The 14,191-nt window shown below is 38.4% G+C and overlaps 1 protein-coding gene across 5 annotated transcripts in view; it reads right to left on the bottom strand.

Moving 5' to 3' along the window:
• Positions 1-6,975: 6,975 nt before the first annotated feature.
• The window catches only part of limch1a (LIM and calponin homology domains 1a), a 66,639-nt gene continuing 59,423 nt past the window's right edge, over positions 6,976-14,191 (bottom strand). For 4 of the 5 annotated variants that reach the window (XM_052137735.1, XM_052137736.1, XM_052137739.1 and 1 more), the window contains 6 exons: positions 13,725-13,819; positions 11,154-11,262; positions 10,882-10,968; positions 8,547-8,655; positions 8,357-8,459; positions 6,976-7,803 (listed from right to left, as the gene is read on the bottom strand). In XM_052137735.1, coding sequence (XP_051993695.1) covers positions 7,778-7,803; positions 8,357-8,459; positions 8,547-8,655; positions 10,882-10,968; positions 11,154-11,262; positions 13,725-13,819 — 529 coding nt within the window. In that variant the 3' untranslated portion in view covers positions 6,976-7,777. The remainder of the gene's footprint in view (positions 7,804-8,356; positions 8,460-8,546; positions 8,656-10,881; positions 10,969-11,153; positions 11,263-13,724; positions 13,820-14,191) is intronic. The other variant, XM_052137737.1, reaches the window with a different exon arrangement.

Genomic DNA, 14,191 nt, shown 5'->3' with positions numbered 1-14,191 from the left:
GCTGTATTTAATAAGCTTTGATGGATTTGATTTGATTTGTTATTATTTGATTTTGTTTTGATTTGATTTGAACGTTCTAAACTGCGTTGTTCGTGCGTTTATTGGTAACAGCTGTCACAACAATATTGAATTGCTTTGCGAGCAGACATACATTGAACCAAAATGAACTCTGTCATCTTTGATTGTCTCGGCCAAGGACGGCTGAAGATAGCGACGGCCCTCGCTGTCACCGCAGGAGGGTTATACTGCCTTTACAGGTGTGGCTTACTTGCCAAGTCTTCTCTTCTGGATCGGCGGATTCAGAGAGTCGAGGAGGACCATCACTGGACCGAAGGTTGGTACAAACAGGGGCGTAAATTCCAAGGGGGATGGGGGAGAGGTACCCCAATATTTATACCACGAGCAATGGAAACATGTAACATGTAGTTCCCCCCATGTTCAAGCTAAATCTATGCCTTGGGTACAAATTTGTGTCTTTTTTGTTTTTATTCTTATGTAAACGGCTGATGTTGTTAAAGACTGAAGCAAGTTTGGGCATTTTATAGCAGCTAACTTGCTAATTACAGTACTGTAGTAGTTGCTCCTATTTATCTTCTCTGAGACACTTTTTTCTTACCAGAAACACATTTACTTTATATCCCTTGTCTATACTAGCATAAAGGCTATTTTTTATTTGTAACGTTTATCTTGTTATTTGTTTTTTAGCTAATTGAGCGTGTTGCTATAGTAACGTGACTCAACCTTAGAACAGTGTGTCACTAGTCTTTTGCACTACAGGAGTCTTGTGTTTGTTTTGTTTAGAGTGCATAACAGTTCTGGAGGGCTCTCCTGTAAATAGTGTTGCATTTGAGGTAAGATTGGGAATATTGACAATGATGTGACTGTAAATCTTTTTATGACAATTGACTTAAAATTCACATTAATCTTAGTGTATTTTCAATCTTGCTCAGGATCTCAGTGATACTTTGGAGTTGCACCCAACTTTGGATTTTGGAGTACTTGCCTTAGTCCCGGTGAGACTGAGATGTTGCTAAGTCACTTCAACTTGTTTTTAAAGAATTTCTTTCATTTTCTCTCTTTTTTCCAATCATATGCATATTCTGTAAGTGTATGGCACTTTCATTCTCTCTCACACAGTTTATCCAGAATGGCGGACTGAAGCCAGCGTGGGGGACTACACACTTTCAGTTCACCGACTCAGAGGAGTCTGAGTTTGAGGTACCAGACCATTCATTTAGAAAATGAATATCCATTTTGCTGAGAATGCAAATTGAATGGTGTCCCTAGAGGAAGGCCAGTTGAAAATTTGTAAATTCTGATTGTTTATCATGATCTTCATAGCGTCTAGAGATTAAATATTGCTTCGCACACATGGTGAGAGGTGTGGAGACCAGGCTTTGGTGGGCACTTTCCACTGAGAAGACTATGTTGGATCCAAATGTAAGAGCCTTTTATATATGGTAATTTAACGAAATAGTCGCTGTTGTTGAGTGTTCACAAAGTTAACATGATTACTCTTTCCCTTTCAGGGCAGACCGTACTACCGCATGATCAAGCAGGCTTGCTTTGGCGCAGGGGTAATTCACATTCTAAACGTTTTCCTTGTGAATTTGACTCTTTAATGTCAGAATCAGAAATCTGAACATTTAAACACTGTGTTTTCTTTCTTAGCTTGTGTGTGGGCAGATAATGCAGTATGTCTCCCATTTGCGCTTGGAGACGACTGTTGAAGTCCACTCGGTAAATATGGGATTGTTCTCTACTTCCATAAGAACACTAATGTGGTTGCTGATTCCAGGGTACTGTAAAGAAGCTGACGTGTTTATGTATTTTCACTGCCTCTGTGTGTCTTGGATTTACAGCACACACACCTCTCAGTGGCCCATTTCAGCATGAGTTTAGGGATGGATGGCCAGATCACAACCTCTTCGTGGGCTGAGGAGGAGTCATTTGACTGTCCTTCTGAGTCTGAATGTGGTCCAGAGTCTGAGAACTCAGATTATTCTGAGGTAACTTGAAAAAACCTTGTGATCTAGTCCAAAATCGAGGCCATGTTTTCAAGGTGTTTTAAACACTATCTCGAATGCTGTTACTCACTTTAGATTATATTTTGTTTTGTAGGGCAGTGATGATGAGGACCTGACTCCTGTGGAGAGGGAGCTTCCTAACACCAGGTGAGTGTAGTTTATCACGTTTGCAGTTGGTTCCAAACAGGGCTGGACTGGGAAGAGAAATTGGACCGGGATTTTACATAGCAACTGGCCCAAAAGTTGAGCGGGGGGATGGGGGTTGTTTGCTGTCCTTTTCTGCATATAGCGGCACCGTTTGTGGTCTGTTCTGCATAGCGGCGACTCATTTAATCTTATCGCGGCTCATTCAGACCGTTTCCTGGCCGGCCGGAAAATGCCCGTTATGCCAGATTTCCAGTCCAGCCCTGGTTAATACCAGTTTGTAACTTTACTATAGACTGCACTTGTTACAGATGTTGTCTCTTTGTCTTACAGCCTCCATCTTCACAGTCTTTATGTCTTTGACATCCCACTGAAGCTCGAGGCTCTGCGCTCGGCTTTCTCTGTGAGTACCAGTCTCAAAGCTTTGTTTTATGTTTGCCAGTAGTTGTGGGCACTGCAGGGGTTTAATGGTATCTTCTCACGCCCTACAGACACTGCTCTCCCATGGCAATGTGCAGAATACTCTGTATGTGGCCGGGAAGAACTTGCTGTCACATCTGGTGGCTGCCAATAAACAGGTAAACCTTAATTTCATTTGTTTTCATTCAGACTGGTAGTTTGAAGCACATGTTGACAAGATGTCACTGATTGCTCTTGTCTTCAACAGGATGTGAATATCTTCAAGGAGGCCTATGACCGTGTCATTCGTCTCCTGAGACAGCCAGACCAGCGGGATGCTGTGAAGAAGGAGCTGCATGATGTCGGAGTAAGTGCCTGCTGGTTTTTACTATGAAAACATTTCACCACATATGAGACATCCTTTGCTACTCCAGTCTTTATCAAACCAAAAGTATCCAAATAATAACAGCTGGTCCTTCTGATCCAGGTTCATCAGTTGAACTTCCTGGATGTCTTCTTTGAATTCATCCTGGTTGGCCTTGTCCAGAACAACTTGCCTGTGGCTGTGAGTGCCAAAGCAACATTTGCAAATGAATTTTTATTCTTCAGATCCTTGCTTGATATACTTCATCTTTACCTGGCAATTACCATAATGTTATAGGTATGCAATGGAGGGTTCTTGGAGCACCTAAACGTCCTCATCAGCACTTGGGATATTCCAGGTGATTGGGAGCCAGCTGCAAATCAACAGTTCTGGCAGATTCATGTAAGTATAAGTCTAATACTCTTCCACTTCTGTTTTGGATTAATATTCCAAGTAAACAGCCCAGATTTTTGTTCAATTATTAGTCTTTGTGTTTTCTCCAAGTTCACAGCTTTGAACTAATGTTATTTGTGGATTTTTGGGGATTAAGTTGTGTTTTATATACAGGGCTATCTTATGGACCTCCTTGAAGCCCTTGCCAACCTGCCTCTAGACACTTACTACAGCCCAGACCTGCTGGTCAATAAAGTATCCGCCCTCATCGCTGAGTGCATACAGCTGATGAGAGGCCTGGACACAATCTGAGAGACCATTTAGACTCTGTACCTCCCCTGACCCCACCCCTCTGTTTAACCCCTTCCCTGTTTCATATAGTCTCTCTAAGGTAAGTATGTATACATTTTGTAAGTATGTACATATTCTGTATCTATGCTCTATGTCCCTTGAGTTTTTCAGCAGGTTCGTCTTGAGTGCCTGACCCATGAAGACATTGACCCTGTCCAAGTTCTCCTGTGAATCTTTGTAATTATGAAAGACTTCGGTTTAACTGTTTATGCACAGGTAGAGTATGTTTGTCTGTGTATTTCTAAGTACATCAGCCAATTTTTTGACATTTGGTTTATCTATTTATCTTCAGCATTATGATATCAGGAACCAACTGGCCAGAGAATGTTAACATCAGGACTGCAGGAGCACAAGAGGCCCATCACACTAGGGACTATAAGATCATCAGAAGCAGAACAACTTTCTGCACTTTTGGACATTAGCTTCTGGACATTCTACTGATCTTTTTTTTTTTTAATAAGCTTAATTTTCTTTTATATTTAAATAATAAATATTTTATCTTTTTAGACTTTTTATGACTGCTTTGTGTCTTCAATTCAAGTTCAGCTGTGTCGACAGCAGATCTATTATATGCTTTTTATTGCCTCAGACAGTAAATAAGTCAATGAGATGGGATATTTTGTAGGGTTTAAAGCTTTTGTTAAAGCACTTGAATTATATTCAAGTCCCCATGAAACAGTTTGCTGCACACAAGTTTCTTTCCTGTTGAAATTTTTTTGTTCTTGAAACAGGAAGTTGAGGCTCGATTTAAAGAAGGGCTTGTCCTTTTTTTTTTTACGTAGTTGATTTACTTCATAGCCTGCCAATTGCTATTAGCTTTAGTCGATTGCAGGTGTCATTTAATTGAGGGGATATTTTAATATCAGTGTGGGATTCAGAGGCGGCGACAGACGATTTTGCCGGGGCTTCAGCCCCGAATGTTTTGAGTGTAGCCCCGAATGTATTTTGAAAAGTTGACTGACAAATATGAAACCGGACAATAGCCTATGTAAACCCCTGAAATCATAAGTTGCCTTATTTCATTGTGCTTTGGCTTTGCACATACTGCATACAGCCTGTAAAAACATAGACATAGGCATAATCTAGCCTATAGAATAAGTTCCTTTGCTGTCGGTAGCCTATGGGCGACTCAGTTTCTTCCTCTCTGTTGAATATGCAGCAGGTAGGGGAGGAGCTTGCACAGTCATTGACATCAACTAACGTTACTTGGTGGCGAGTTAACACAATTAGCAGGAAAGACAGCAAAAATGAAGCATATGAGGCTTTGGGGATTTGTCCGAAAGAAGTCAGTGGGTAAGAATTAATATTTGTTTTTGTCCTTAAAGTCTGAAGATCATCATCTGGCTGGCTTTCACCAATAGTAGGCTAAACCTCAAGAGGTGCACTACCGACTGTCATTACATGTTGTAGCCTCTAGCCTCCTTGTTAGCGTGTCCGCCTCTCACGCCGGTTGGAGTCCTTTTCGGAGTGTGCTTTTCTTGTTTATCATGTGTTGTTTTCGCTAAGGATAACCAATAAGCATTAACATAAAATGTATGTGTGACTTGTTTCGTGATATTAGTTTGTAGTAAATATCCACTTTGATTTGATTTAAAAGTTTTTTTTCTAAACCAATTCTTTAAGTCTTCTCACAGTCACAAACACAACCATTCAGGTAGAATATAGGTGCATTTAAAATAGTTTATTATAGTTTATTTAAAAAACATACACTTGCTATAAAAGCCATTGCATTTCAGCATATTGTAGGTTTTCATATATCACCCATTTTGAGAGGGTATAATAAATATACGTAGAATAAAAAGGTAATTGTCACACTCACTCCTTGGCTACTCTTTCCAGAAATTATTGCCTTACTGCTGCTCTAGTTACAGTTCATATTCTTACGTTACATAAATAAAACAAATGATATACAGGCAATTGTTAAAATCCCCCAGATGTAAATAACTGTCTTTTTAATCTCAAATATTAACAGAAAGTATGAGCAGGAGTTATTTGCTGACGTTGCTGAATACAGTCTGCCTTTGTGGCATGGATATTCCATTGAAAATAAAGGCCTTTTCAGTTTCTTTAGAGCTCAACAAATATGGATGTTCAACAATTTCACATCTCTTAATGCACATGAAATGTCTAAACTGCTTCCATACAGAGGGTGGGCTTTCCATTTTTAAATCTATTGTTCATTCGCTTAAAGAATTACTGACTAAAGTACCAGGGTAGAAGCAGAGTGCTCCGTGCATATGCATAAATCTCTAACCAATTTACATTGGTAAATTGAAGCTTTGGATGCAAGGGTGGCCAACACTAGAATTTATCTAGGAGCACATTTCTAAGGCACAACATTGCAGTTAAGAAGAGATCAAAGGCAACAAAACAAATAAAACAGATTTTAACTAGATATTTTAAAACTAAAAGGTTCACATTTTGCATTACAGTGTCCATGTCAGTCATATCTTATTATTAAACACCAAGCACTTAGTATATAATTATGTGGAGCTGCTTGAAATTGCACATTGGTAATGTTATTAATTTTAGTAGCATGTAATATCTGTAACATGGACACTGTAATGTAAAGTGTAACCAAGGAAAGTTTCAGGGATCATGCAATCTTCTAGCCATTCAAATGCAGAGAAAAACATACATATTAATAACAGAAATTAAGAAAAATAATCTACTGGAAATGTAAAGATCTACACACTAGCTGAATGTGCCACGAAACAACATGCTCCCTACACAGCCTCTTAAACAATACTGCACAAAATAAAGTATCAAACGAGAAAAATTGGCAATGCAAAATATAGAAGGGAACATCATTTTTAAATCAAAACTATTCCAGTTCATCGAGACATTTTTTAAAACTACAAACAAATAAGGGGTCAATCTTGTCGGTATTCATTTCATATTGTCAGTTAAGGCATAAGGACAAATCTGCCAGACCTAAGTGTTGCAAATCATGTGTTCATCTGTTATTAGAAGTACACAGAGTTTCTGGCCAAATAATTTGAGAGACCCGCTGGCTTAGAAAAACAGAGATGATGTATTATTAATATAATAATATTATCCAACCACAACCACTTTGAGAAACACAAATATGGAGTGCCACAAGGCTCTGTATTAGGTCCTCTGCTGTTCTCCTTGTACATGCTTCCCTCAAGAAACACAGACTTAGTTTGACTTGATCAATAACTTGATGTGCTTCCTTGTGTTCAAAATTCCTCACAATAGTAATGAACAGTTTAGTGGCACTCTACATAACAGTGCCCATGTTACTGTGTATTAACATAAATATGCCCCCCACCACCCCCACCCCCAAACACCCTGGGCAGCTATTTTCTGTCAATGGCTATAAAAAGCTTATATCTATTTGAATGGAGAAAAACTGAAATATGTTTGTCAAGATTATCTTTCAATAACATACTGTTAGCAAATTGAAAAAGTAGTATAATAAATTGTACTTCTTAACCTCAAAAACCACTTAAATACTGTATTTTGAGTTTCAGTCTAGTTATTGTGCATGTGTTTTTTTTTTTTTTTTGAGTTAACAGACTCGATCAAAAATGCAATTGGCTCTATAGCAGCCATCTTGAGCCAAGCGATTCCTCCCATTCATTTCTCTAGTACCCTATTTCCTCCTGTCTCTGGAAATACTCATGACCAACTTGTGGTCAATTTGTATTTTCTTTGTGGAAGAGCTTTTATTTACACTTGTTATTGCTATCAAAATATCTGAAATATGTCATGTGTGTAACATGGACACTGTGAGGTAAAGTGTCGCTACTATTGCTTCTCATTATAAAGTTTAAAACAAATAGTATGAACAAGCTACTAGTATTAGAGTATGAACTCGCTTTAAAATTTTATGGACTCAAACTGTACGTGATAAAACCCTACTTCAACAAGCACAAGAACAGTCTTTGCTTTACAGTCTAACGTAGTCCAGAAGAAGACCGGTTGTACTCATGAATTTAGTAGACTATGTATGATTGTGCTTTCAGGAACAATGTTGGAAACATATAAACATAAAATTATTTCTTTTTGGGTATGGTCCTGGCTTGGTTCAACTTGATTTTGGATACAGTTGCTCGTCAGGAGTGCAGAGGCATCACAATGTTGTTGGCTGGCCAGCAGCTGCAAGGAAAGAGGAGCCACGTAAAGATCTGTTTGATTGTCATAACATCCTTCCAAAAAGATTAATAAAGTTCATACATCAAACATTTCCATTAGTAGTGTTTGCAGCTCTTCTGCTATGTCCAAAGAACACTTAATACATGTTAAAGCCCGGTGTTGTAGACTGCATTTTTTCCCTATCATTTACGATTGTTGCTTGTCAGAGTGTATGATCAGACCGTGAGATCTTGTATAATAGACAAGTCAGACTGTGTGACGTCAACCATTTTGGTCAGACTACAGTATAAATCTTTTTGTAAAGATTTGGTAAAAGATCTCTGGTTTACAATGTTGACTGAACATATGAAGCCATATTTGAAATCGAAGTGGTAACAATCAAACCCAAGCAAGCCCTTTTGCTAATGTCGCCAATATTTTGACAGTTGTAGTCTCTGGCTCTGTCGTGGCTGAGCAAGACAGAATTTGTGGACTGTTCAGTCTTCATTTTGTAAACAAAAAACCCTGCACAATTAAGAACAAAAAGGTTAGCATGTTTGAGACACTTAAAACTCACCCTGTGATTTTATGTAGCATTCTTGACAATTAAGGAGTCCGTTTCGAATTCTGACGTCAGTTCCTGCACTTATGTCGCCAAGTAACCCTTTACACATGCCACACTAGAACACATAAAATGTCAGTGTAAGAGGATGCACATAGTACCCACATACTGTACATATACAGAGAGAAAAACAATTGAACATTACCTTAAAACACTGAATATGAAAGTACAGCCCCAAGGTTTCAATGATCATAGCTGCTCCTTTGCCCAATGGATGCGCACAACTAGAGCAGAGCTTCTTTCCACTTACTGACCTGCAGAGTACGCAAATAAAAAACTCAAATAAATAAACTTTATGAATAGAACATTACCAATTAGAACATCATAATATTTGTAAGGTACATACAGTGGGGTCTAAAAGTCTTACATTGTTTTCTACATGAATACAAAATTTTCTTTAGAAATTATTATCAGCATAACAAGTTGAATGAAAAGTAGAATTTTATGAATTTCAGAATTTTATATTAAATACATACACTGATAAGCCACAACATTTGTTTCACCCAATTTGGAATGCTCAATTCTCGTGGTCACGTAGTGACTCGCCTCAATCCGGGTGGCGGAGGATGAATCCCAGCTGCCTACGCGTCTGCGACGTCAACCCGCGCATCTTATCATGTGGCTTGTTGAGCGCGTTGCCACGGAGACATAGCCATTGTGGAGGCTTCACGCCATCCACCGCGGCATCCACGCTCTACTCACCACGCACCCCACTGAGAGCGAGAACTACATTATAGCGACCACGAAGAGGTTACCCCATGTGACTCTACCCTCCCTAGCAACTGGGCCAATTTGGTTGCTTAGGAGATTTGGCTGGAGTCACTCAGCACGCACTGGGATTTGAACTGGCGACCTCAAGGGGTGGTAGCCAATATCATTACCACTTAGCTACCCAGGCCCCAGTTAAGCCACCACATTAAAACCACCTGCCTAATATTGTTTAGGTCCCCCTCGTGCTGCCAAAACAGCACCAACACGCATCTCAGAATAGCATTCTGAGATTCTATTCTTCTCACCTAAGAGTTACCGTAGACTTTGTCAGTTCGAACCAGTCTGGCCATTCTCTGTTGAGCTCTCTCATCAACAAGGCATTTCCATCCACAAAACTGCCGCTTACTGGATTTGTTTTGTTTTTGGCACCATTCTGAGTAAATTCTAGACACTGTTGTGTGTGAAAATCCCAGGAGATCAGCAGTTACAGAAATACTCATACCAGCCCATCTGGCATCAACAATCATGCCATGGTCAAATCACTGAGATCACATTTTTTCCCCATTTTGATGGTTGATGTGAACATTAACTGAAGCTTCTGACCCATATCTGCTTGAATTTATGCTCTGCTGCTTCGCAATTGGCAGATTAGATAATTGCATGGATGATTGTTGGTGCCAGACAGGCTGAGGGTTTGAGGATTTCTGTAACTGCTGATCTCCTGGGATTTTCACGCACAACAGTCCCTAGAATTTACTCAGAATGGTACCAAAAACAAAAAACATCCAGTGAGCGGCAGTTCTGTGGATGGAAATGACTTGTTGATGAGAGAAGTCAACAGAGAATGGCCAGACTGGTTTGAACTGACAGTCTATGGTAACTCAGATAACCGCTCTGTACAATTGTGGTGAGAAGAATAGAATCTCAGAATGCTATTCTGATATGCGAGTTGGTGCTGTTTTGGCGGCATGAGGGGGGGCTACACAATATTAGGTAGGTGGTTTTAATGTTGTGGCCGATCGGTGTATATACTCACATAGTGGGGTTTAAAAAAGCGTGAGTCCACTAGTAAAAACGTATTTAGCATTTTTTTTACTAAACGATTAATTAAAAAATGCACATGCAATTCAGAATTTCTTACTATTTAATGACAGCATGCACTTGGGCAGGCATACATTTTGGAATGTGTAAACACAAGCGGAAATGCAATTGAAAGCATGTATGGAATTTTGCTTACATAAGCATTCAGCATGTTTAAGCAACTCTTGAAATGAAATTTTGACAATGGCTTCGAATCATGGTGGCCACTCTGCCATACATAACTTACATTTAAAATAGATGCATTATACAGTATCTTACATGCAAGTTCAACAGCTCAAGTGCATTTGTAGCCTATTAACAGGCAAAAACAGAATCTGCGCCCACAGATCCTAGCAGAAAGATTCGTAGATTTTTGTAAAATGCAAACATGCGTCTTTCAAAGTTCTACACATCAAGTGCCCTTTGCATTTATGGTTTGTTACATTTTTTTGGCTTATGTGATTATATTTAAATGTTGTGTCAGCTCTGCTTAAAACATTTTGGCATGTTTAAATCCATTCAGCAGAACTCTGCTGATATCCTCCCAAAATCATCACCGAAAATGTAAAAAAAAAGAAGAAAAAAAGTCTGCAGATTCCACCTAGGGATGCCTATTACTTAAATGCTCCACATACAAAAACACATATCTGTATGTGAACTCTAGTATGTGTTGGAGTGAAGGCTCGTACCTGCTGGGGGATGGAGGCGGCATGTCTTGTGATGGTGAAGGTGATTTTGATGATTGTGTTCCTAATACATTTTCACACGACTCAGTCCTGCCAGCAGCCACACACACGCATACACACACATACACAAAACAAGCATACAATTTGCTAAAATTTTCCATGTGGCAAAAAACTAAATAAAAAATGATCTGATCTATTAAACATCCTCTGCACATAGCAAAGCCAACCAGCCTGTGTGTTTAAGCAAGACTGCATGCTTTCCCACACATACACACCTCCTCATTCCTGCGGTCTGGCTCTGGGGTGGACTCTGTTTACGGTCCAGTGAGGCAGTTTTCTTCAAATCCTCTTGTCTGCTTTTAGACTTACAGTTCCATGAGCCATCTGTAATAACACACAAAGAAGTAGAAGTGTCTGCTAATTTCAACAGCTCTAAATGTGTACTCTAGTGGCATTCTGTCTTTTAGTTGAATGCAGGGACTAAAAACGAAATGTTTTTGTGGTGGGTGAAATACCAAGAGCAATGTTGCCAGATCTCGAAAGAGAAACAAGTGACCTGGTCTGGAAAAACAAGCCCAAAATAAGCCACTTGTCTCACTAAAATAAGCAAAGATAAGCACTTAAATGTTTTATTGTGTGGTGGATTTATCATAATAGAAATCATAAGCATACATTTAATTAACAGTTAAGTATAATTTTAATTACAGATCTGCTTCTCAGTCAAAACTCGGCAGCATCAAATCTGTATTAATGCATCATATCTAACAATAATTCAGTGAAGACTTTGAAACAACTGAGAAATGTACTTTGTACCTCTAATAATGTTATCCTTGTATCTGGATTAGTCGAGCATGTATACTGTAGTATTTATACATAGTTGTTAAAAGGTCTTCATTCACAGAATTTGATATCCACAATGGGCGATAATGCAAAGAAATGTGTGATGCAGCAGTTTCCTTCAGGATTAAAGCACGTTTCATTTTTGTTCGTGCAATCTGAAGTGGTGTAGTTCCATAGATTTACTCTGATAAACCCTTTGACCTTTGGTTTCATAAAAAAATATGGAACAAAATTAAGCAGTTATAACCAGTTACCAGCATTTAAAAATAAAGTTTTCCCTCTGGAACAATTGAAAATCACTTTGTTCCCCTTTTAGGTTACGTTCTGCAAAAAAAATGCGCTCTTCAAGATTTAGTGCTCTTAAAATTTTTTATGTTTTGCAGTAATTTATCAGTCACTTTAAGCTAAAAGTAAGCAAAAGCAGTCTAAATTAAAAAAAATAGGCAGAGACGTGTCCACAATTAAACAACCAACATCAGCTGATGAAGATTAAATATCGACCGATATCAATACATTTGAACAAAATCACTAATATTGGGCCAATAACCAATAATAATGGTGCCAATATATTCTGCATCTCAGCACAGTATAAAGGGTAAAGCAATCCCTACCAGTTGACAAATTTCAACTGTTGCACAGTCTATACAGTTGCCATCATTTCACTCAGCCCTATATATATATATATATATATATATATATATACACACATATACATACATAGGCGTCCAAAAGTTTGGAATAATGTACAGATTTTGCTGTTTAGGAAGGAAATTGTTACTTTAATTCACCAAAGTGTCATTGAACTGATCACAAAGTATAGTCAGGACATTACTGATGTAAAAAACAGCACCATCACTATTTGAAAAAAGTTATTTTTGATCAAATCTAGACAGCAGCCATCACTCCAACACCTTATACTTGAGTAATCATGCTAAATTGCTAATTTGGTAATAGAAAATCACTTGCCATTATATCAAACACAGTTGAAAGCTATTTGGTTTGTTAAATGATGCTTAACATGGACTCAGTGTTTGTTTTTGAGTTGCCACAGTTTGCAATAGACTGGCATGTCATAAGGTCAATAATAGGTCAAAAATTTGACCTTTTACAAGAAAGTCATCAGTCAATAATTGTTTTGAGGAATGAAGGCTATACATTTCTTGAAATTGCCAATGAACTGAAGATTTCATACAAAGGTGTACAAGACAAAGAACAACTGGCTCTAAGAAGGACAGAAAGAGATGTGGAAGGCCAGATGTACAACTAAACAAGAGGATAAGTACATCAGAGTCTCTAGTTTGAGAAATAGACACCTCACATGTCCTCCGCTGACAGCTTCATTGAATTCTACCCGCTCAACATCAGTTTCATGTACAACAGTAAAGAGAAGACTCAGGAGGCCTTATGGGAAGAATTGCAAAGAAAAGCCACTTTTGAAACAGAAAAACAAAAAGAAAAGGTTTAAGTGGGCAAAGAAACACAGACATTGGACAAAAGATCATTGGAAAAGAGTGTTATGGATTTTAACCCCATTGAGCTTTTGTGTGATCAGCTAGACTGTAAGGTGCATGAGAAGTGTCCGATAAGACAGCCACATCTATGGCAAGTGCTACAGGAAGTGTGGGGTGAAATGTCACCTGAGTATCTGGACAAACTAACAGCTAGAATGCCAAAAATCTGCAAAGCTGTCATTGCTGCACACTGATTTTTTGACAAGAAACTACTCTTCGAAGTAGTTTAAGAAGGCTAGAATATTTTTTTTTTCAAATTGTAATAGTAATTTGTCACGTTATTAATGTCCTGACTATACATTGTGATCAGTTGAATGCCACTTTGGTGAATAAAAGTACCAATTTCTTTCCATAAGAGCAAAATCTGTACATTATTCCAAACTTTTGGCCACCAGTGTGTGTATATATATATATATATATATATATATATATATATATATATATATATATATGTATATATGTGTGTGTGTGTGTGTGTGTGTGTGTGTGTCTTACCCTGAGTAAACTTCAGTTGTGGTGTAGCTGTTTGGCTCTCCTGAGGTTCAGTTCTCTGACCGTTTTGCTGAGCAGGTGTGATTACTTCATCAGTGCTTCATAAGACAGAGAGGTTACATTAACATTTAAACAGCCAAATATGTTGTGAATTCAACATTACAATTTTATTTGTCTGTTACCCCTATTTCCACCTGATAAGGTGCCAGAACTCAATTTGAAAAAAACTACTGTATATGTAAATACTGTATATCAAAGCCAGCTTGTAATTGCATAAAGATGATAAATTAAATGACTTTGGATGTTAAAATAAGTTCTCAAAATTAAGGACTAAGTCCAGAAACCTTTTATACTAACACGTGTGCACAGATGCGAGCAATAGGCCACTACATTGCCAACGTGCGGTCCTATCAAACATACTTAATGTGCGTTCATGTCTTACTGTGGCAATAACAAACCTCAGTACTCAA

Source organism: Xyrauchen texanus, chromosome 11 (assembly GCF_025860055.1).
Source record: "Xyrauchen texanus isolate HMW12.3.18 chromosome 11, RBS_HiC_50CHRs, whole genome shotgun sequence".
Lineage (NCBI taxonomy): Eukaryota > Metazoa > Chordata > Actinopteri > Cypriniformes > Catostomidae > Xyrauchen > Xyrauchen texanus.
The sequence above is the reverse complement of the archived record's forward strand: the minus strand, read 5'-3'. Positions and strand labels throughout refer to the sequence as shown.